This window comes from Aedes albopictus, chromosome 2 (assembly GCF_035046485.1).
Source record: "Aedes albopictus strain Foshan chromosome 2, AalbF5, whole genome shotgun sequence".
NCBI lineage: Eukaryota > Metazoa > Arthropoda > Insecta > Diptera > Culicidae > Aedes > Aedes albopictus.
In genome coordinates, this window is record NC_085137.1 from 119,726,964 (window position 1) to 119,750,779 (window position 23,816).

Sequence of the window (23,816 nt, forward strand, 5' to 3'; positions counted from 1 at the left end):
AATATTGAAAAACCAAAAAGTTACTCTCGTTAGGGAGGGTTTGTAACGGAAGGGTTAACCCCACACTACCTAGACCTTCCTGTCCAGGTGTATGTTGAGCAAATTTTCCTCCCATGGTTTAGAAGAAGAAAAACACGAGTGTAAGTCAAGTAATTCTAGCATGGGTTTGGAATAACATAACGATAACTCATGTGCAACCAAAAAACTGCGCTGCGTGTGACTCTTCTGTGATATGTGGGTATCGGAGATGATGGGTTTGGCCGGCAATGGAAGTTTTCATGTATTTTCTTTTTAGCATTCCATAAGTAATTGGAATAAGAGTATCAAAGGCTTTAACGTGACAACTTTCAGTATGCAATCTACGAATTACTCCGTTACCATGCAATGCAGCGCAATCGAACGAGACTGGCTCGTCGTATTGCACCCAGCAAGGAGATTTTGAAAAGAAGCCATGAAAGCTCATCATTTTGTCGCAGTCTCCGATGATATCCTGAAATAAGCTTCTCAGTGTAATACACCAAAACCTCCATTTAGGTAACGAATCGGGACTGCATAAGTAAAATTTTTACCTAAATGAATTCAGTTCATTACCTAAACGGATTTGAAGATTTCAAAGAAGAGCGAGTGGCCTGGATATTTAAAGGGGGCCATGCGGGGTTCCAGAGGGATTTCATGGGGGTTTCAGGAGGGGGTGGTTTGCCAGAGGCATTGTACCGGGCTTCAGGGTATTTTCGGGGAGTTTTGAAGAGTCTCAGTTGCGTTACATGATATCCGAGGAGGTTTTGGGGGGATTTCGAAGGCATTTCAGAAAGCTTTAGAGGATTTTTGACGAGTTTTAGAGGCGTTACGAAGGTGTTTTCGGGGGTTTCTGAGGGTCTCAGGTGCGTTACATGGGGTCCGAGGGGGTTTTAGGGGGATATCTAAGGCATTTCAGACTGCTTCAAATGATTTTTGCTGAGTTTCATAGGCGTTACTCAGGCGTTATGTAGGCGTTTTGGGGGGTATCAGGTGCGTTACATGGTGTCCGAGAGGCTCTTGGAGGGATTCCGAGGGGTTGTAGGAAGCTTTAGAAGATTTTTGACGGGTTTCTGAGGCGTTACAAAACGTTTTCGGGGGTTTCGGAGGGTCTCAGGGGTGTTGCAGGGGATTTTGAGCGGAGTTAAGGGGGCCCAGTTTCTGAAAATACAATTTGGATCACAGCTCTTAAGTAAGCTCCAGGAAGATTTCACGGCGCTTTAAAGCGTTTCTTAATCGTTTTAGGTGGTTTTAGAAGAGATTCATGGCGATCCAGACTGTTTACGATTGTAGATCCGATGACCTATACTCAAGGGAGCACTTAGAGATTCTTAAACGTACATTGAACTTACCTCTTGTCAGCACAAAGTTGCATGAGGCTGTGCAAGCATGACTTTTATTCAATCATTAAATGATTGCTTAAAGCGCACAAGTTATGCATGTAGATTCGATGACTTATGCTACAAGAAAGTTCTTTGGAAACCTTAAACAGTCCTAAACCAACCCCATTCCCCCTTATTGCTTCCCTGAGCACGCCCTGAACTCCCCTTCATTCCAATTGCAACTTAATGTCCTTAAACCAACCATAACCCTAATCTAAAACACTCCAACTGCTCTGAACACAATCAGATTCCATTAGGCAACGATACATAAATGAAGGGAATAAAATAGATTTTGCATAAAAGGATTCGACCTAAATGGAGGTTTGAGTGTATATTAAACTACCTAATTATTATCAATTATTAACTACCCAATTATGGCATAGTAGAATAAGCAATAGATGTCAAGAGTAAAAGCTTCCTATCTTGATTATAAATAATTATATTGCCTCTTGTCTATCAACCTATTGATTTCCAGATGTAAAGATATGAATAGCCTGCACCACCTAGAATAAGCCTATTTTGTAGCCGTGTAGCGACCGACTTAGAATAGCACTACGAACCACCTGTTCCGGGGGTAAAAGTCCACCAAACAGGTAACCCCAATCCAAGGTGTCAGGCGACCCGTGCTGAGGGATGAATGGTTGAGGGGGTTTAAAAGATGCTCGATCTTTAACGGAGCCCGTAGCGTGGGTAGATCGCCTTTTTGGGTTGCGTTGCGGTGAAAGATCTACCAAACCGAAATCTAGTGTCGTCCTATTTTTCAATTTTGGAATATGTGTTCAGGCAATTCAAGGAATTATAGTATTCAGTCCTTACTACTGGTGTTTTGGTGACTTCCAGTTTTCGAATAAAACTTAGTTTACCAACTTTACTTTGCATGTAGTTAAAAACCTCACCATCTGAGGCTAAACTCAATGCAAAGAAAATCAAATTGGGTTAAGGATCCATGTATGTACTAAATCTTCGAAGACTGGAAAGTGCTAGTACTCAAGGAACATACTAGAATTCTAAGAATTCTAAGAAAACAAAACAAAAACTGTATCAAAATCGATAGTTTATTGCCCCTCAATGGCAATTGAGTAATGCGACATGCACTACACAAACGATACGGGTAATGTCACAATAGATCTAAAAACTGGTCGCAGTGACAAACCCGAACAGGAATAAAAAAGCCTATTTTGTATTCCAATCGTTTAAAAAAGTAGTATAGATGTATGTAAGTACGATCTCGCCTCTCATTACCAGATTCGTGGCCGATAGAGGCGTTAATCGTCTAGGCGTATCGTCGTATCTTCTGGAGTATGGGTTTTTCAGGCTTTCAATCACGGGAAATGCGTTTATAATTATATATCATTGTCAACGTTCCGATGCTTGGGTAGGATCTTCTTCAGGTCTAAATCTTAATCAACTTATAAGGATCGTACTTTGCACACGGGGTGCTGATTAGTGTTTTATGGAATGAAAAACAGACAAACGATCGTGTGCAAAGTACGATCCTTGCAAATTGTATAAGATCGAGCCCTGTGGAAGATCCAACCTAGGGATCGAAACGTTGGCAATGATATCAAGTTATTAACGCTTTTCCCGTGACTAAAAGCCTGAAAACTCCATAGCTATCAAAAATCCCAGGCGAATATTTTATTTTATTTTTTTATTATCTGTATTAACGAGATTTTTAGCCCTAGGCTAGTTCATCTCGGGACCCACGCTTTACTTCCCTTCCGAAGGAAGAACCCACATTTTGTGAGTTTGTCGGGAGTGGGATTCGATCCCAGGTCCTCGGCGTGATAGTTAAGTGTTCTAACCATTACACCAGGTCCGCTCCACTCCCAGGCGAATATTTCCATAATCTGCAATGGTTACTCCTTTTATGGAAAAGTTATTGTCAAACAGAAAATTGTCTACTAGACCACTGGATGTTGTCCGTTGGCTAGAACATATTAGCAATGTTCACTCTGTTCAGTTTCTGGTTGAATACGGAGTAAACTATCTTAAGAAACCTAATCATACCCTTCTAAGGTCATTGTACGAATCTATCCCAAGCACCATTGCCACCATAAATTTGGCCAAATAGCCCATTGACTAAATTGTGCACCAGTAGCTTGTTACTCAACCCCAAATGTGTACAGCCAAGTTGCACAATCACTCACCAGAAAGTGTTCCCACACCCTTCAAACTCGTTGATTAAAATTAATAACATTGAAAGTGGTTTTACCATCCCCAACATGGACTACAACGTTCCGAAGCGCCTGCAAATTTGCCACTTGCCTGCATCCCCTTAATTCCTCACTCCGCGCAACTGCTGCTCGTCTACCTATTGCAGCACTTCTGCGTCTGTTGTTGCAGCCAGTCCAGTCAGTCAGTGTGTGCTAACAAATGGTTGCGATAAAAATTAATCCGATTTCCGAGCAGCCCCTGACAGACTGTCAGAAAACCCGCAATCCGAGTCGAGCGCAAAAACTAAAAAGCCCGGCTTTACATCTTCAAACAGGAAAATGCTTTCACCTTCCGCCTGGTCAAGGCCTGGCGAATCTATTGCTCTAAATGTGAACGTTTTTTTTGTTTGTTTGTTTGTTTGGCGTACTCACTTTGCACACGCACCATCCATCCGTCCTCTTGGGACCCGTAGCAAAAGACCGCGCGCTTGGTCAGCTCATCCAAACTTCGTCGTCGTCGTCGGCGACATTCACTCAGGTAGCAAAAATGCAGTAGCGAATAGCGTTTAGTCAAAGAAAGTTTAATAGAAAATAAATAATCACCTCAACCGAACTGGCAAACGACGGATCGGAACGGAACGACTTGGTTGGGTTCGAGGCAGGCTGGCTAATCCGAGGAGGTCCGACGAGCTCGGAAATTAAGGCATCCCATTTTCGGGATTCGGCTTCTTTGGTCGCGTATATGCGGCTCAGCCACGTCTCCGTTGCGCCTTTTCCGATCTTGGGAGACGCACCGGACGGGTGCCAGGTATTCTCCGTCAGCACGGAAAGAGGAAACGAAGGTTCCTTTGGTCGTTGTCGTCGTCGGTTAGGAATCGATGCAGGCAGCAAAAAAGCCATTAATCACTTTTAGAAATTCCGTATGCAGGCTGCTCGACTTACCACGGCTGGCTGTCCGTCCAGTCCGATGGTGATACACATTTTTCTGAAGCAGAGAGATAGAGAGCGCCAGGTGGTTTCTTCTCCTTCTCTTTCTCAAAAAATGGTGTTTTGTTTAAGGTGGAACCGATGTCAGGAAATGCGTTTTGGCCGGGACCTACCGCTTGAATGGTTCCGAATGGCTATCGGGTGAGCAAAGTCAGACGAAGGATCAACCAAAGCGGCAGTTCTGAGAATCGACGAAAAATCCTTTCACAAAGCTTAAAGCCGGATCGATTCTTGATTTGACGTGAAATTGCCTGTCGGGATGGATTGCTTCTTTCGCAGCATTTTTGGAACCGGAACATATTCGTTGTGATCAATATATCACAACCAAAAGCAGATTTTTAGAATTGAGCCAGGTTTTGGCAGGATTTATAATAACATAATCGATGTTAGTAAAATTCGGTTCAGGAAGTTTCCGAAGGAGTTTTTTGGAAGTTCTTCAATGCAGTTTATAAAGGCTTGAACCCTCCGTACATGCCGATATTTTAGTATGAAAAGGCACAAATAATAACCTCGGTCAGGTACTTCCAGGATGTTTTGGTAGTGAGGCACAGAGATGCCAGATATACAGATTTTTCTGTATTATACAGATTTTTAGAGGTTGATACAGACAGGATACAGAGTACAGAAAAAATACAGATGTCATGATCATGATACAGATTTTTCCTCCACATATGTTTTTCCTCATACATTCACGCAAGACAAAAAATAAAGTGATAAAAATTATTGAGATTACAAACCCATTTAACTATTCATATTTTTGACATTTGACCTCAATTTTCAATCGTTCCATTAAAGGAAAATTTTTCTTTCGAATTGAATTTAATAAAAAAAATATTACGAACCATAAAACGTCCTAGATATTCAATAAGCAAACGTTAAGGGCGGGCTTCTTTACGTTTTTATCACGTTGAAATCTTAATCTTGTAAAATATAACTTTTCAACTTTCGCCCAAAATTAAGTTTTTCAGCAAGTTTTCAAAGATTATGTTGTTATATGAAAATGTCGAATAAATTATATCTTTGCTGATTTTTTTATGTGTATTGCTGTTTGCTTGACAATTTGCAAGAGTCACGAATTTCCTGTGAAACATTAAGTTGTAAGGAAAATTTGAAGCTTGAAGTGAAATAAAAGTTGGAAACTTTGCTAAGCAAAATACCTGGTTTTCTTTATGCTTTTCATTCTTATATGTAGAATGAAAATAATAAGAAAACTTACGAATAATGTTTTCGTTGAAAATTGAAAATAATTTCAGTTTATTTAAATAATAGTATCGAATCGAACCTGAGAAGAAATAGCCAGTACTACACACCCTTTCAAACAACTGAGTTACTAACTATTAAATTGTGTTAAAGATTAAAAATCGATAGAGCTTTTGGAAACTACAGAGTACAAAAACAACTTGCAAAAATGTGATGCATCGAATGTAGCAAAAGGAACACGTAATATTTGATGGAATTTTTTGAACATTCTCAACGTTACCTTGCAGATGAAAAGAAAAGGATTGCGAACGCGAATTGAATTCAGGTCCTTTGGGTGTGAATATCGCGATCTAAAAATGTTGGCCATCTTAGCCTGTTGAAGCACAGAGAAGGCGGCATGGGAGGGTTTTTTTTTCTAATTTCGGTTAAAGGCGGAGAGGCGCCTAGTATATGGAGCACCGGTAATGAGAAGGGTTTTTTTTTAAAGAAATTCTTGTAGAGATTCCTTGAGAAATGTCTAGAGAGCATTCTTAAGATATTCCTTGATTAATTTCTCCAGGAATTCTTTTGAATAAATTTCTATGGGTTCGTTCTTAAACTCCAGCAAGAAAAACTTAACACATTCTTTTTGGAGATTTGTTTTATAAAATTATCAAAAATTTCTTTTTGACGGATAACTCCATTAATATCTCCACGGATTCTTTGAGAAATTCATTCATAAATATTTCCAAAGAATTTCTACGGAAATTCCTTAAGAAATATCAGAAGAATTTATTTCTGGGATCTTTGCAAATGTTTTGTAATGCGTTTCACCAAGAATTTCCCGAAATGTTTCTCCAGGTATTTCTCCAGGAAGCTCTTAAGAAACTTCTTCTAGGATGTAAAAAAAGAAATTCGGGTTAAGGACTGTTCCTTTCAATTCCACTAAGAATTTGCATTCCTTGACATATACGTATTTCGACCTCAACTGTAAGGTCGTCTTCAGTATCTCGTACTTGATTCGACTGGACTTGACTGGAGTCGAGTCAAGTACGAGATACCGAAGACGATCTTACAGTTGAGGTCGAAATACGTATCTGTCAAAGGATGCAAATTCTTAGTGGAATTAAAAGGAACAGTACCCAAGTAACCACGGTGCTGAAGCCTTATTGCATGCAGATATACGGTGTATTTAGAGCAATCATTACTTTACATGCAAACTTAAGGTTGATTTAAAGTGGACATGGCGATTATGTGACTGCTCTAAGATTATACCAGTATAATCTTAATTTGATTCTATAATTGCCCATTAAGTTTGCATGTAAAATAATGATTGTTCTGAATACACCGTATATCTGCATGCAATAAGGCTTCAGCACCGTGATTACTTGTGTACTTAACCCGATTTTCTTTTTAATTACCACTAACTTTACTTCCTCTAACTCTTTCTTTCAGAATTTCCTGCTTAGATTTCTTCAGAAATTCGTATGTGATGATATATTTATCTCCAGAGATTTCTTCAAAATTAAGAAGTTACTTCATGGAGTTTTCCTGAAAAAATAAAAATTCTGAAATTCTTCAAGTAAGTTACTCACAAATCCTAAAGGGATTTGTTCGAAAACTCTTCCCAGGGTTCTCCAAGATTTTTTTTTGAGAAATTCGTTCAGTGATTCCTGCAGAAACTCCTTCATGTTTTTTTTTTGAAAAAATGAAAGAAAAAACTTGTTAAACTTCTGGAGTAACTATCAATGAAAGAATTCTTGAGATATTTCTGAAGTGAATCCTGGAAAATCCGTAGAGAAATTTCTGGAGCAATCTCTTAAAAAATGCAGACATTACAGACAAAAATACTTGTGGATTTTTTATGAAATCCTTCATTGAATTTTTAAAGATTCCCTGGAGGATTTCTAAAGACATCCTTGGAAGAACTGCTGGAGGTACTTCTGAAAGATTCATCGAAAAAAAAATTTCGTGCAGTTTATGAAGAGATTACTTGGAACAATTCGTTAGAAAACCAATAAAGAAATTTAAAAAAAAATGGAGAACCCTCTACAAACATTCTTTGAAACATTTCTGGATTTTTTTTTGGAAAATGCTTATGAGTTGAAGTTCTGCAGCAATCGTTGTGAGAATCTTTTTGAAAAAAAAAAGAAAAAAAAACCTGAAGAAAGGTCTGAACAAATCCAAAGCAGTGCTTGACGCTATACCCCAAGGAACTTTTGGATAAACTCCTGAACTTTCCAGAAAAATCATTTGAGAATTTCTAGAGGAATTTAAAAAAAACCTTAAAAAATGGAGTAATCCTTTAGGTAGAAATTTAAGCAATAATTTCTGGAATGGTTCTTGAAGTTTATTTTTTATAATCTTTCTATTTTTGTGTACTTTAAATTATGCAAGTTCTTCATACCAACTGAAAGTTTCTGAATTTCTGATGGAATCTCTGAATGCTTGTTAAAGAAAAATATCTCCTGGAAATGCATCTTTTCAAGATACGTAACAAGAAATTCTTGGAGAAACCCCTGAAGAAATTCATTGATAAATTTTCGGAGAAATGCTTTAGAAAAACTCCTGAAAAAATTTGGAGTAATTTCTCCAAAAATATTGGAAAAAAATATATTAAGAAATTCAAACATAACTTATGTAGCAATCCCTGAAGGAATTTTCTCTTTAATCCTTTAAAGAATCCCATGGGGATTTTCAAAAGGAATTTCTGCGCAAACCCGTGAACTAGTTTCAGGATATTTTTTGAGGAACTCCCAGGAAAGTCCCAGGGAAATTCCTGAAAGAATCCCTGGAGAAATTTTCCCAAAAATTCGGCGACGTGAAAGTTTAGAATTATTAAGAATATACATATTCATTTTACTATGCAAAATCATAACGTTGTGCTATTCAAACCATTTAGAGAAAACTTACTGCAAATAGACATGTTAGTGCAGAATTCGGGACACAAAAATTAACATGTGCAACAAACAGATTTCTTACGGGGTCTGGCTGGATTTACGGAAACTCGGTGTTTTATGGCTTTCAGTCACAGTTTCAAAATACAGACAAATACAGATTTTCTAAAATCCTGATACAGATTTTTGGAAAAACCATCTGGCATCCCTGGTGAGGCAGCAAGTTTCAGGGGGCTCAGGATGTATCATTAGGACTCCAAAGTGTTTTCAGATGGGGTTTCTGGCGGTTTAAAAGCCCCCTGACATGCCTCTGGACTGGAACTTTTAAATCTGCTTGAAACCCATTGAAACGTCTTTGACCCTTCTGAAACTCCTTGAGAACCCCTGCCCTGAATTTCCGGAACTGGAATGGTCCGGGAACGTCTCCGACATGCTAACTGTTTAGGAAATGCATGCCTGTACTGCCGTGAATCGCATATCAGTCCTATCTTTGCTGGATTTCCTATGCAAATGGGACAGATATGCGATTCAGGGCAGTGTATGCCTCAGAACAACGCTTGTCTGCAGGGTGGTCCTTCTCCAGAAGAGAATCTGCCAATCCTGCAGAAATTTTCTCAGGGATTCCTCCGGAAGTTTCGTCCGGAAATTTTACTGAACGTAAATCAATGTTCTCTCTTGTAATTCTACAATTCTAAAATTATCGAGTAATTAATCAAAGAATTCGTTCAAGGCTTCTTCCAAGAAATTCTGCAAGGATTTTTCAGGCAAATCTTTAAAAGCTCCGTCAGGAGTTTCTTTTGGAGTTCATTCAGGCATTCTCCCAGGAAAAAAAAATGATGATACCTCCAGGAACCAGGGATTTATTCAGGAAGTTCTTCAGGGATACAAAATTTATTCAGGAGTTCCTTCAAACATGTCTCTAGAAGTTCTGATAGAGGTTCCTCCAGGAGCTTATTCAAGGATTCCTCAAATATTTCTTTAAAAGTTTCCTCCAAGATATTTTCCTTCAAAACCTCCCTGCATTCCGTGGGAGATTCATCCGGGAATTACTCCATAATTTCCTCAATGATTTACTTCAGGGATTCCTCTAAGTTTTTGTTTTACTCCAGAAATTTCCTCCAGGATTCCTGAATAAATTTCTTCATAGATTCCTCTTGGAGTTTCTTCAAAGATCCCTAAAAAATCTTCAAGCGATTTCTCTAGGAATTCCATATGAATGCCTCCAGCAGTTCCTTCAGAAGTTCGTTTAAGAATTTCTCTAGGAATTCCCTCCTGGAATTCCTTTAGGGATTTTTTTTATTAAATACTTAAAGGATTCCTTCAGAAACTCCTTTAGTGATTTCTCCAGGGATTCTTCGGAGATTTTTCAAGGAATTCTTCAGGGATTTTTCTATGAGAGATTTCTCCTGGAATCGCTAAAGAGATTTCTCTAAGAACTCCTTCAGGGATTCCTCCCGAAGCTCTTTCGGTTTTTTTTTTCCAGGACCTTTTTTATGGATTTCAAAATTTTTCAGCGACTCCTCAAGGAACTCCTTCAGGGATTCCATAAAAAAATCCATAAGTGATTACTCTAGGACCCCTTTCTGAGATTTCTCCAGGAAGTCCTTTGAAGGTTTCTGTGGGAAAACCTCCTGAAAATTTCTCATGAAAATGTTTGGAAAATTTCACCAAAAGTTTCTCTAGGGATTTGAGAGGTTTCACCTGGTATTCATAGAGGGCTTTTTCTGGAATTTCTGGAAGGATTCTACCAGGAACTCTTTCAGGGATTTCTCCAGCAGTTTCTTCAAGGATTGATATAGGAAGTGCTCAGGAATTTCTGCAGGGACTCTTCCAGGATTTTTTTTTTCTTGGAAATCCTTCAGAGATTTTCATAGACTCTTAATCAGATTGTTTCGAAATTTCTGAAAAAACTTTTCCTTTAATTGCTGGAATGATTCAGGAACTCGTTCAGGGATATCTCCAAAAACTTCCATCAGGGATTCTAGCAAAAACGTTTTTGTATAAATTCTTTGAGGAATGTTTCCAGAAATTTATTCGTTGATTCATTTAGAAGTTTCTTAAGACATTCTTCTAGAAGGTCTGTTAGAAGTTTTTCCGGGAGTTCATCCAAGGGTTCCTCCAGAGGTTTCTCTCTGAGATTTCTCCAAGATTTATCATGAATTCCTCCAAGTATTCTTTAAGGGTCCAGGATATTTATCTTGGTTTTATTGAGGATTTATTTCATAGATTCCTCTAGGAATTTCATTCAGGATTCACCTGAGATTGTTTTTTCAGGAATTCCTTCAGGATATTTTATTACAAATTTCTTCAGGAGTTCCGTTAGGGATTCCTCTAGGATTCCTCCAGATATTTCTTCAGAGATTCCTCTTGGAGTTTCTCCAAAGATTCCTGAATGAATTCTTTAAGAGATTTCTCTAAAAATTTCATATGATTGCTTCCAGCAGCTCCTTCAGAAGTTCGTTTAAGAATTCCTCTAGGAATTTCCTCCTGGAATTCCTTAAGGGATTTTTTTTAAATACTTCATGGATTCCTTCAGAAACTCCTTCAGTGATTTCTCCGGAGATTCTTCGGAGATTTCTCTAGGAATTCTTCAGGGATTTTTCTTTAAGAGATTCCTCCTGGAATCACTAAAGAGATTTCTCCAGCAACCCCTTCAGGAATTCCTCCCGATGCTCTTTCAGGGTTTTTTCCAGGACCTTTTTTATGGATTTCTGCAGAAAAATCTCCAGGAACTCCTCAAGGAACTCCTTCAGGGACTCCATAAAGAATTCCATAAGTGATTGCTCTAGGACCCCCTCCTGAGATTTCTCCAGGAACTCCTTTGAAGATTTCTATAGGAAAACCTCCTGGAAATTTCTCCTAAAAATGTTTGGAAAATTTCGCCAAAAGTTCCTCCAATGATTTGAGAGGTTTCACCTGGTATTCATAGAGAGCTTTTTCTGGAATTTCTGGAGGGATTCTACCAGGAACTCTTTCAGGGAATTCTCCAACAGTTTCTTCAAGGTTTGATTTAGGAAGTGCTCCAGGAATTTCTGCACGGACTTTTATTTTCTTGGAAATCCTTCTGGGATTATCCTAGACTCTTAAACAGATTGTTTCGAAATTTCTGAAGAAACTTTTCTTTTAATTGCTGGAAAGATTTTTTCAGGTACTTCTTCGAAGATTCCCTCAGGAACTCGTTCAGGGATACCTCCAAAAAATTCCATCAGGGATTCTACCAAAAAGTCTTTTTTTTTATTATTTGAGGAATGTCTCCAGAAATTTATTCGTGGATTCATTTAGAAGTTCCTTAAGGTGAAACATCAAGAAATCCCATGGTAATTTTGCATACAAACTTTAGAGGCACAAATCTGACGAACGAAGAATCGAACCAAGCTGCACTTGTTCATCCTGGCTTTGCTCACTTGCAAAAAGAGGCAGCTTTCCCAAATCGAGCGCATTCGTTTACGAACCTTTAAGATTGGTGCTCTTGAAAACGTGAATAGGGGTCCTAGCCGGTCATTGTGGCAGTTATATTTGTATTCTCTGAAGTTTCTTCTTAAGACATTCTTCTAGAAGGTCTGTTAGAAGTTTTTCCGGGAGTTCATCCAAGGGTTCCTCAAGAGTTTTTTTTTCTGAAATTTCTCCAAGATTTATCGTGAATTCCTCCAGGTATTTTGTAAGGATTTCATCCAGGATATTCATCTTTTTTTTATTGAGGATTTAGTTCATAGATTCCTCCAGGAATTTCATTCAGGGATTCCCCTGAGATTGTTTGTTCAGAAATTCCTTCACGATTTTTTTTTCACAAATTTCTTCAAGAGTTCCGTTAGGGATTCCTTCACGAATTTCTTCAGCGATTCCTCTGAAAAAATCATCAAGAATCTTTTAAAACAATTCATCATGAACTCCCTTCGGTATTTTCTTCAGAAGTTTCTTCAAGGATCCATCACTTGAAGATCTCAAGGATTTCTCCAGGAATTTCAACAGGGATTACGCCAAGAAATCCTTCAGAGAGTTTTCTTTGAATTTTTTGAAAGATTTCTTCTGAAGTAGAAGGAAAAAGTTGTCCTGTAATAGCTGGAGAGCTCTTTTAGGAACTCCTTCAGGATTTTCTTCAGAGATTCTCCTCTGAGATTTCTCCAGGAATTCCTTTAGGGACTCCTACAGGGACTCTATGTACATTCATCTAGATATTCCAGATATTCCTTGGGGAATTCCTCCAGGAGTTTATTCAGGGGTTCACCTTAGAGGATTTTTTCACGGAGTTGAAGAAATTGATCCTGGAACTCCTTTAGCAACTCTGTCAGAGATTCCTCCAGAAATGCGTCTGGAAATTCTTTTAGAGATTCCTTTAGGAATTTTTTGAGGGATTTCTCTAGACATGTCTTCAGTTATTCTTCGTGGATTTTTTTCTTGAAATTCTTCAGAAATTTCTTGAGGAATTTATTCAGAAGTTCCTTCAAGGATTCTCCCTTGCGTATTAAGGGGTCCCTACGGAAACTCCTTCAGGGATTTTTAGTTTTTATTCTTCAGTCACTTTGTCTCATTTGTCCACAATGGCACTGCATAGCGATTCCAATTTGAAGCTGTACTTATAGAATGATGAGCACGAGGATGTTGATGTGTGGCTGTTGGTTGTTCCTTTTTACAGTCCGATTAAAGGTTCATTATGAGGGGCCGTTCGCCGATGTCCATGTATCCGGGTCCGTTTGAGCCATGGGCTCAGATGAGGGTCAGTGTCACCTGCTCTCGGGGGGAAAGAGCAACTGACGAAAGTACCAGGGTTGAGATCGAACCCCCATGACCATCTGCTGATGAAGCAAACGTGTGACCATTTGCGCCACGGGCCCCACACAGAAAAAAATATGTTATTAAAATTCAGCGAGAAATCATGCAAATAAAGGGAATGCTAGAGTTAGTGCACTTTTACATGAGATATAATGTAAAATTACATTACCATCGTGTAAATTTCCGCCAACCATCGCGTAAATCATCATGGACACCAACCGGTTACGCGGCTATTAGCGGAAATTTACGCGAATGTAACGTAATTTTACATGATATCTCATTCCCTTTATGTGCATGATTTTTCGCTTAATTTTACATGAATATTTTTTTCTGTGCAGTTCTTGGGATTTTTAGTTGTACACAGATCGAAAAAAGAGTGTAAAATTCTGTGACATATGATGCACATAATTGGAGCGTGGGATATCACAGAAGTTTACATGACATTTCATGTAAAATTCATGAAACATCATGTAAACTTCCATTATATGTCATGTAATTCAGCAAGACTCTGAGTTTTTACATGACATATAACGTAAATTTACATGATATATCATGTAAACCATCATAACACTAAGTTTACATTACTAAAATTAAGTTTACATGACGTGTAAATGTCTTTATTTTTATCTGTGTATACAACTGTATTGTTGGTGAGATTTCTCCTGTAACACAGCGCAACATTTTTTTGTCTCAAGAGCAAACTTATGTGTCTCTGAAGGATTTTGGGCCGCTGAATCCGAATCCGGGCTCAGATTTGCTCTAACACGTCACAATTTTGAGCTATACCTCAATTTATAGGGCAAAATATGTGATTTTGGGCTTTTTTGACTGCAAGCCATAAAGCAAGGAAATATTTTTTTTAAGCAATCAAAAGGTTAATTGGTCAATTAACATCTAAATTAACGACTTATGCAAAATATTTCGTTTTACCTAATCAAATTTGATAGATTTAAGCATTTTATGTTAGTATGAAAACTTGCATGCAACTTTTGGAGGATGACTTGTATGGGAAATATCGTACCTAACATAAATCGTTCAAAACTATCAAATTCGATGTGGTAAAACAAAATATTTTGCATGAGTCGTTAATTTAGATGTTAATTGACCAATTAACCTTTTGATTGCTTAAAAAAAATATTTCCTTGCTTAGTGGCTTGCAATCAAAAAAGCCCAAAATCGCATATTTTGCCCTATAAATTGAGGTATAGCTCAAAATTGTGACGTGTTAGAGCAAATCTGAGCCCGGATTCGGATTCAGCGGCCCAAAATCCTTCGGAGACACATAAGTTTGCTCTTGAGACAGACAAAAAGTTAATTTTTGTTACGCTGTGAATTGATTAAGAAGTTTTCACAGAAACTCCTTCAGTGACACCTCCAGGATCTCCTTCAGCGATACCTTTAGAAATTTTCCCTTCGTCAGTCGTCTGGACGTTCAATGGGAAATATTAATAATTTTGTAAAATTAAAGAATACTTTCCTGTGTTTGCAACAAATACGGATGGTACCAGACGACGTTCCCGAGATTGGAGTGAAGCAGCAACTAACTGAAATGCGTGGCGTAGAATCGTAGATTCAATCTTTATAAGGATGTTGAACTAAACAAATGTAATAATAATGAATGTACCAAAATTGAACATTATTCGATAAAAACATGATAAATGCCGGCATGTAGTTTGCTATCGCTAGATTAGGACAAATGTTGTTTAGTTCAATAAATATTCAAACATAGTTTGTTGCCTTCGAATAGTCGAGCTAGATACATACTTAGATGGCATTAAGTCTATCTGGAAAACCATCTTCGCAAATGATCCAAATGCATCAGCTAATGATCGCATCGAGTAACAAGGGCAGGAATCTGCCCGTCAGCCAATAACTGCGCTTCGGAATCGAGCTTGTTGCCGTTGGAAATGTACCTACCTAATGTAATGCACTTCTGATGAACTACCCGGGGAAGTTAATTCCGTGCGGTTCTGCCCCACTCGCAACTGCCAACCAAACGCAATATTAAATTCGCATTAAATACCATTCATCAAATGGGGTTCTTCGCACGGGCCGCTGCATAAAGTGGGAGGGAATGGGAAAACGTTCCGCAATGCACCTCCACCATTGCATTGCGCTGGCCTGATGGAAACTGTTTCGGTTTTCGTTTTACGGCGATATAATACCCTTTTTCTTGACTCGAATGAGTCTTGGGAGGAAAGCACTCACATATTCCTACCACACCATCCATAATGATTGATTGAACCGCGGAGATAAGATTGCACGGTTGTTTCGGGGCTCAACAGAGATCGAAAGGATTTGCGGGTCCTCGAGAGTCAACGAATTTTATGAGTGATTTCTTTTTGCCAGATTTTTCAAAAGCCGTTAATCATACATCACTTACATTTTGACGGGTAATTGCAAACGAATACGTAATTAAACCGCAAAATAAGCTTTGCTGAGATTGTTACTTCTGTTACCGATTCTCGGTATTCGAGTCTACAATTTTCTACGTGCATACGACAGACCTTGGGAATGGACCATGGGCCTGGGAAGAGAGTTAACTCGGTTCATTCTGAGAGCAGGGAGGGAACCGAAAATATCACTCCCGGTAACGTCGGACGTTTATATTTAGAAGCGCACGGTAGGTTCACATCCCGAGCAGGAGAAAATAGCTGAAGAATAACAAACTCAGGTATGGAAAACCGAATACCTACAACCTGAATGAGGCATTAAGTAGCCCTGCATAAGAGGTAAAATACCTAAAATAATAACTGGTGTGTATTCTATTCATAACGCGTAAATAATGACATCAGGTATGGCAATACCTGAATAATAATCGGCGATTTTTCCATACAAATAGCGATTTTTCCATAATTCAATAATACCTCAAGCAGTCCTCAACACCAAACCAATAACTCGTTGAGGTATTCCATAAATACCTACAAAATACCAAAATAAGTTATTTCCAATACCTGGATAACCGACCAATACAGATCGGACTCGATTATCCGGAGACTCGATTATCCGGAATTCGATTATCCGGAATTTTAGACTCGATTATCCGGAGTATTTTTATTGCGATATTTTTTTTTATTTCAATGATAAAATTTGACATAATTAAGAATTATAACATAGTGCTGACATGATTTTTAATGCCCCCGATTCCGTTTTCCTCCGATTTTGTTGGCTTTTTGACCCGATTATGTTAGTCTACAAATTACGTAACAAAAAAATCTCGCGTAATATATGAAAAGGGCCAAACAATTTTAAATCTCTTCTCAGCTAGAAAAAGCTAAATGTTGCATTTGTTTTCAAAACATGACGTGAACCATCCAGGAAATATTTCAAGAATGATAGCTGGCATTTCTTCAGATAGTATTTCTGGGATTTCTCCAAATTTTCCTTCAAATGGAAATTTTTCAGATATTTATTTCCTTTTGCTTGGTATTCCTCCAAGAATTCCTCCTGAGACTCCTTTGAGAATTTCTGCTGAGATTCCTCAAGCAATCTCTGCTGGAATTCCGCCAGATATTTTCCGAGGAGATTTTACGAAAAATTTTCCGGGCAATTCTTGGTGGGATTCCATCAGTTTTTTTATAGGAATTATGTATGGGATTTTTATGGGGATTTCTCTTGATATTTCTTAAAGTTTCCTCTGGAATATTCTGTTCACAATCCACCAAAAATCCTTGAGGATTTCTTTAGGTATTCATGAAGAAATTTCTCCTGGGATTCTTTCAGGAATTCCTCCAGATATTTTTCTTCATTATTTTCTACAGGGTTTTTGTGCATGGATTTCTGCAGAAATTCTCCCGGATATTCCTCAGAACTCTTCTAGAGATTTCTCCAGGAAATTAGGCTTGTCCACTTTTTCAAAAATGTTCTCTGATTCTCAAGTCCACTCCCATATTTTGATTGGCATCCAAAAAAAGTAACTAGTCAAAACTTCAGCCAAATCCATTGAAATTAAGAGGTCTAAAGCATGATTGGCCCCGAAAAGCTAGATTTTAGGACACATTAGGCTTTCACGAATTTTAATAATTTTCGCTCAACTCCTACATTATTGATGCCAAATAAGCAAATAATCAGCAGAAGCAGTTATTTCTTTTTGGATGCCAATCAAAAGATGAGGGCGGACTTGAGAATCGCAGAACATTTTTTTTTAAATTAGACATGCCTATTCCACCTATATTTCTTCTGGAGTTTGATCAAAATGTTTGTTGGGTTGGCATCACTGCTCCCAGTATCGTGTGTATCATAGACACACGGAAGAGGCTGTTTCTAGATTAGAACACTCTGAAAATTAACGCTGAATTCATCATACAACAGCCCCATTCACTTCAAAATTTTTTTTTCTCGTCCCTCAACATTTTCTCCAATTTACACAAATCACACCCGTTTTCCTCAACCATGCCTTCTTTAGGAAACATCCATTAAGTACGTTACGCCAAAATTGGAAATTCTTATACGTACGTGACGTACTGTTTATGTTTTGTTTCACGAACCCATAACCTTTTTATTTAGTTCAAAATTGACAGAAAAGTGCCCCGATCTTATCAACCTAAAACACTATAAGGATCTTACTGAATACAGCATACAAAGGGAATGTCCATAAATTACGTCACATTTGAGAGGGGCGGAGTGATGCAGCAAATTGTGCTGACCCATTAAAACTTCAGAAAACTTGTATAAAAAGTGTGACTAGGGTAAACAACAAAAAAAAGTTTTTTGACGTAATTTATGGACGATCTCTTATTCGAATTTCTGGCTACGCCACTGCTTCATGAAAATGAAATAATAAAAACATATATTTTCATACGTTTTTGAATTTTGATTTGATTTTTATATGTGATTCGATTATCCGGAAAATTCGATTATCCGGAGTGAAACAAAAATCGATACTCCGGATAATCGAGTCCGGCCTGTACCTTGTCTTGGTATGATACCTGACTTTGGTATGCTCCAGTTATGAGGCAGATATTCATTCCTGCTCGGGATAACAACACACCACACATCGCATTGCATCAGCAGCGGCGCGGCCTCCAACCGTCGTCGTTGTCGGGGCCGCCGTCGATGTCAGACGAAAGAAGTGCCCGTCCGACAAGTCAAGTCATGAACCTGAAAACTGCCCCCGGATAAGCGCGGTTTTTATCTTCCTTCCTCGGTTTGGTTCGGCTGGCCGGACGTGAAACGGATCCCATGCTCTGCAAAGTCGACGTCCATTCGTTTCGCCAGAATCCTCCCCAGCCGACTTCAGACATCCATCGCGCACCGGGCCGCACCATCATCGCCGCATCGCGTCGAGGTCTTATCTTGTCCCACGAGACTGCACTCTGTTCTGGCGGGGCTTGCGCTGGCTGGTGTTTGCGCGGCTCACGAGCAATTATTTGATAAAGTCCTTGAACATTCCCGCATGTGAGGCACAAAAAACATACTTTTTTGCTGCTCCAACACCCAGAAGCATATGAGCAAGCGATGAACCTCTGTTTTTTTTTCATTCTCTCAAAGCTGCCATCAAATTCATGAACTTCATGAAGCATCATTGCACATTCCTGCTCGACACTACACATCGCACTGATGCGCCGCGCTGTTGACAGTATCAATGTTACTCATGCCCAGTGGGGATCTGTCACCGGCTTGCTACAAGATATGGCAAGTGCGAGAGAAAGATGTTTTTGTTTTCATACTTGGGAAACATTCGCTTTCAATGGTGATCAGACAAGCACTTTGCATTTTGAAACTAGTGTGTTGTCGTGAGGATGAGAATGGAATTAACATAATATAAGATATTTCATTAAATATTCTCCATCGCGACGCAGCGTTCCCATTGGTAAAAATATCCCTTATAGTTCATTGTTCAAAAGACTAAATTCCTGCATATTAATGGAATGTTTTCAAACATTCTTATAGTTGTGAGAAACAGGGCCCATATAGCCGAGGCGGTAAACGCACGGGTATTCAGCATGACCATGCTGAGGGTGACGGGTTCGATTCCCGGTCGGTCCAGGATCTTTTCGTAAAGGAAATTTCATTGACTTCCTTGGGCATAGAGTATCTTCGTGCCTGCCACACGATATACGCATGCAAAATGGTCATTGGCAGAGGAAGCTCTCAGTTAATAACTGCGGAAATGCTCATAGAACACTAAGCTGAGAAGCAGGCTTTGTCCCAATGAGGACGTTACGCCAAGAAGAGAGAGTTGTGAGAAACATTACGAATAGGATTGAAAATCACTCGCTCGGCAACCAGCTTATCAGATTTACCAAAAGATTCTTTAAGAAAATCGTCCAGGGTTTCATACAGCATTTCCTCCAGGTATTCCTTCAAAAATATTTTTGCGGGTTGTTGTTGAAATTTTATCCATACATTTCTTCACAAATTCCTCTAAAGCTTTCTTCAAAAAACCAAATTATGGGACATTATTTCAGAAATTTCTCCAAGGATTCCTTTAGAAAATCTTTCATTTATTACTGCAATTATCCCTCCATTCGCATATATCTGCAGTTATACCTCCAGGGTCTTCTGAAACGGCTTCGACGGATCCTTTCATAAATTAATCATGCAATTCTTCCAGAAATTTATAGATAGCTGGGTTAAGAAAATTCCTTATAAAACTTCTTCAACTACTAAAGTTACTTGTTACTTCATTGCACCTTATATGTCACAAGTTATAGAACTGTCAAATAAAAAGACGCGCATGTTTTTCGCAACATATTTGGAACCTAATCTGAGCAAACAAACCAGAGGTTTGCAAACGACCAGATGTTCATGACTGTAACATAGCACATTTAATGCAAGCTGACTGTTTTATCACTTGTGAGCTCCGCCTCCACGAATCGATGTCAAACACGAGGTATTTGGTGATTTCTATGGAACAATGCCGAAACTTTACGAAATTCAGAGTTCAGTCTTATGATTTCAAATGATAGTTTGTTAACTGCCCGACGTTTCCGTTGTATTTGGTAGCCTTTTTCTAGGGGATACTAAGAAGGATTTTTATACAAATTTTTGCTCGACAACTAATCAAAATTGTTCATACTTAGGTCTATCGTTTACGTTTGTGAACATATATCGTGTGTTGGCTTGTCATACATTTTCAGCGTGAATCTGTGGGAGATAGAGTGCTAAATTGAATAAAAACCCCTTTTTCAGTTTCCACTAAGAGTAGGCTGCCAAATACAGCCGAAACGTCGGGCAGTTAACAAACTACCGTTTAAAATCTTAAGGCGAAACTGGAAGCATTTCTTCACTTTTTGATTTTTGATGTTTTATTAAATAACAAAGCAATATTTTCAAAATCGGATTTCGTACACATGTAGGGCATGGATCAAGGTATCTCCTGGTTTTTTTTTTTTGTAGTGGAAAATGTTTTTCGTTTTTGCGGAAACCATTTTTGAATAAAAGTTCACAAAAAATGGTTTCTGAAAAAACGAAAAACATTTTCCACCACGAAAAAAATAAGAAGATACTTTGATCCATGCTCTACATGTGTACGAAAACCGATTTTGAAAATATTGCTTCGTTATTCAATAAAAAAATCAAAAACCAAAAAGTGAGGAAATGCTTCCAGTTTCGCCTTAAGAATGAATAGCCGAAAAGTCCGAGTATCAGAAACTACCAGTCGAAAACCACTGTAAAATTCCATGATGGCTTCTATTCAAAACAGCTTTTACAAGCAAATTGACTGAGACTACGGTCACGGGACACTGTGTTTGTTCAAACAGTATGCACTCATGAACGCTAAATTGTGCAACATAACCGTCAGAAAGGGCTTTGCCGCAGAAAGGGCAATGCCGCAGAATGGGAATTTTTCCATCCCACATTGTGAACTCGCTGAAATGTGTCTTTTCTCTCCTAGAGGAACAAAGCCCATTCATCAGCAAACTTCAAAAAATCACGGAAAAATTCAAAAAGGCTTTGCTAAACATCGAGATCAAACAAACATTCCACAAAATCAAAGGCTTCAAACAATAAATGTCAAGGATAATCCCCGTAATGGAGAGCAGGGCGGATCCAAACATTGTCAACCGGTTCACAAAACCTGTCTTATGATGCACGCATGGAGATACAGCATGCTAAAACGAACGCGTACGCCTACTAGAGAGATCAAGTTGGGCTATTCTATCAAGGGCTATCCTGAATGCAACGACCGTAGAAATCCCACAGGTGCTGATTAGCTTGGGCCCTAAGTTCTCCTTACCCCCATGCAATACCAATCAGATTCCGGTGTACCGCATCCTAGCAGATGTAGAATCGATAATCGCCACATCAACGGACAAAACAGCGCAATAAAGAAGCAGGTAGCCACATGCATCCAGAACTACCTCGCGCGTAGCCACAGTCACAACGACCCATTAACAACGTTCTGCAAACACGCATCCATTGCCACGATGAGGTTCCTAGCCGAACACGAGGACATCTGTGTACTGAAATCGGACAAGGGAAGACGGATGGTCATAATGTATCAACAGGACTACGAACGCAAAATGCTATCCTTGCTGGAGGACGATACGTACAATGTGGTAGCCAGGGATCCAACAACAGGAATACAGAAATGCACGAATGCTCTGGTCAAGCGGCTCTACAATCTCCAGCTGATCGACATACGAACAAAATATCGTCTACAGTTTACGACAGCCGTCTGTCCAAGAATATACGGCCAACCAAAGACTCATAAGCCTGACCTTCCCCTTCGACCGGTGGTGCCAAATGTTACAGCACCCGCCTACCAGCTGTCGAAGTTCTTGGCCGATGTCCTCCAAAGATCCGCCCACAGTGAGTACAACATCAAAGACAGTTTCGAGTTCGCGGAATACATACGCAACATAACGCTACCAACCGGGTACGTACTCGTTTCCTTCGACGTCATCTCCCTGTTTACCAACATACCCCAACAGTTGATGACACACGACCTGATCATGGGTTGGGACAAGGTCAGAGATTCGACGAATATCAGTCTGTCTGTGTATATTCATAGAAATGATCGAATTATGTCTCAAAAACAGCTACTTTCGCTACAGAGACAAGTTCTTCGTCCAGCTGTTCGGTACAGCGATGGGCAGCCCTCTATTGCCCATCCTGGCGGTTATAGTGATGAATAGTCTCCTCCACAACATGAGAAGGCAGATTCCGACAGATGCCTGTCCTCAAAAAAAAAAAATGTTAATGATCTGATCTTAACGCTTCCTGTAGACCAGATCGACATGGTTCTAGACATGTTCAACGCCTACAACCCACATATCCAGTTTACTAAAGAGGAAGACATTGATGGCAAGCTCCTATTCATGGATATGATCGTTACTCGAAACCCTGACCAAACACTATCCACTCAATGGTATGCAAAGCCAATTGCATCTGGCCGTTTGCTTAACTATTGGTCGTTCCGTCCCATGAGCATGAAAATCAACGTTGCGGAAAACCCACCGCTTCACCAACAATCAAACACTTCAACAATAGAAGCAGATAATCTTGAAAATACTCCGAATGAACGATTATCCGGCAAAGCTCATCAACAGGCTGACCAATAAGCTGACAATCTCCCAGCCGCATCAAAACGAAATCGCCACGGCCAAAAATCCACCAGAAAACAGCCAAGCCGTGAACACAAACAGCAACAATGATCGTGGGGCGCCCACCGAAAACGACCTGTACCGCTCGCTGCCGTATGTTCCTGTCCTCTCATCCCAAATCAGCAGAATCCTACAAAGTGAATTTTCGAACGTTAAAATTGCATCCGAGGCAATAAACACCACGGCGAAGATTATCGGCAATCACAAAGATCCAATGGAACCGCCGCATCAGTCAAACGTCGTATATCGAGTACCATGCAACGACTGTCCGGAATATACGGACATCAAACTGAATCAACAAATACAACACCATGATAGCCAACGGTATCAACCGTATCAACGATACACAACAGCAGATGGATACAGTAGGTGGACAAACAGCTCTAATAGAACACATAATCAAACACAAACACATGTTTGACACAAATCGGGTTGAAATCATTGTCAAAACACACAAAACAAGCAATCTCCCCACACTGGAAATGTGCCATATAAATAAGCAAAACGGCCAATACAGTGAACCGGAGAACCGATGTAGAAGGTCTTAGTATCACCTATGCAGGGATATTTCACACATACAAAACACTTCTAAAAACAACTCGGCTAGAAATGACAACACAAAACCTAATGTATCACATTTTGAACAGACAGTTGAACAGTGTCCGAGATCAGTGGTGAATACAGCTGCCAAATACAGCCGAAACGTCGGGCAGTTAACAAACTACCGTTTTCACTTTATGGGGTTTCGGTCACCGTTGAGTTTTATATTTCTTGTTTGTTGATTTTTTTTTCGGTTTGTTGAACTCAATGAAGTCCCTCTAGAGGACTGTTGGTGTACGATAAAAGCGGCGATGAGTGTAGAGAGAGAACGCAGCGAGG

General features: G+C 39.3%; 1 protein-coding gene across 1 annotated transcript in view; it reads left to right on the top strand.

Annotated features, from left to right (window-relative positions):
* The window catches only part of LOC134286182 (uncharacterized), a 94,106-nt gene extending 71,637 nt beyond the window's left edge, over positions 1-22,469 (top strand). Inside the window, exons 2-3 of the mRNA XM_062847758.1 lie at positions 21,589-22,301; positions 22,374-22,469. Coding sequence (XP_062703742.1) covers positions 21,589-22,301; positions 22,374-22,469 — 809 coding nt within the window. The remainder of the gene's footprint in view (positions 1-21,588; positions 22,302-22,373) is intronic.
* The last annotated feature ends 1,347 nt before the right edge of the window (positions 22,470-23,816 follow it).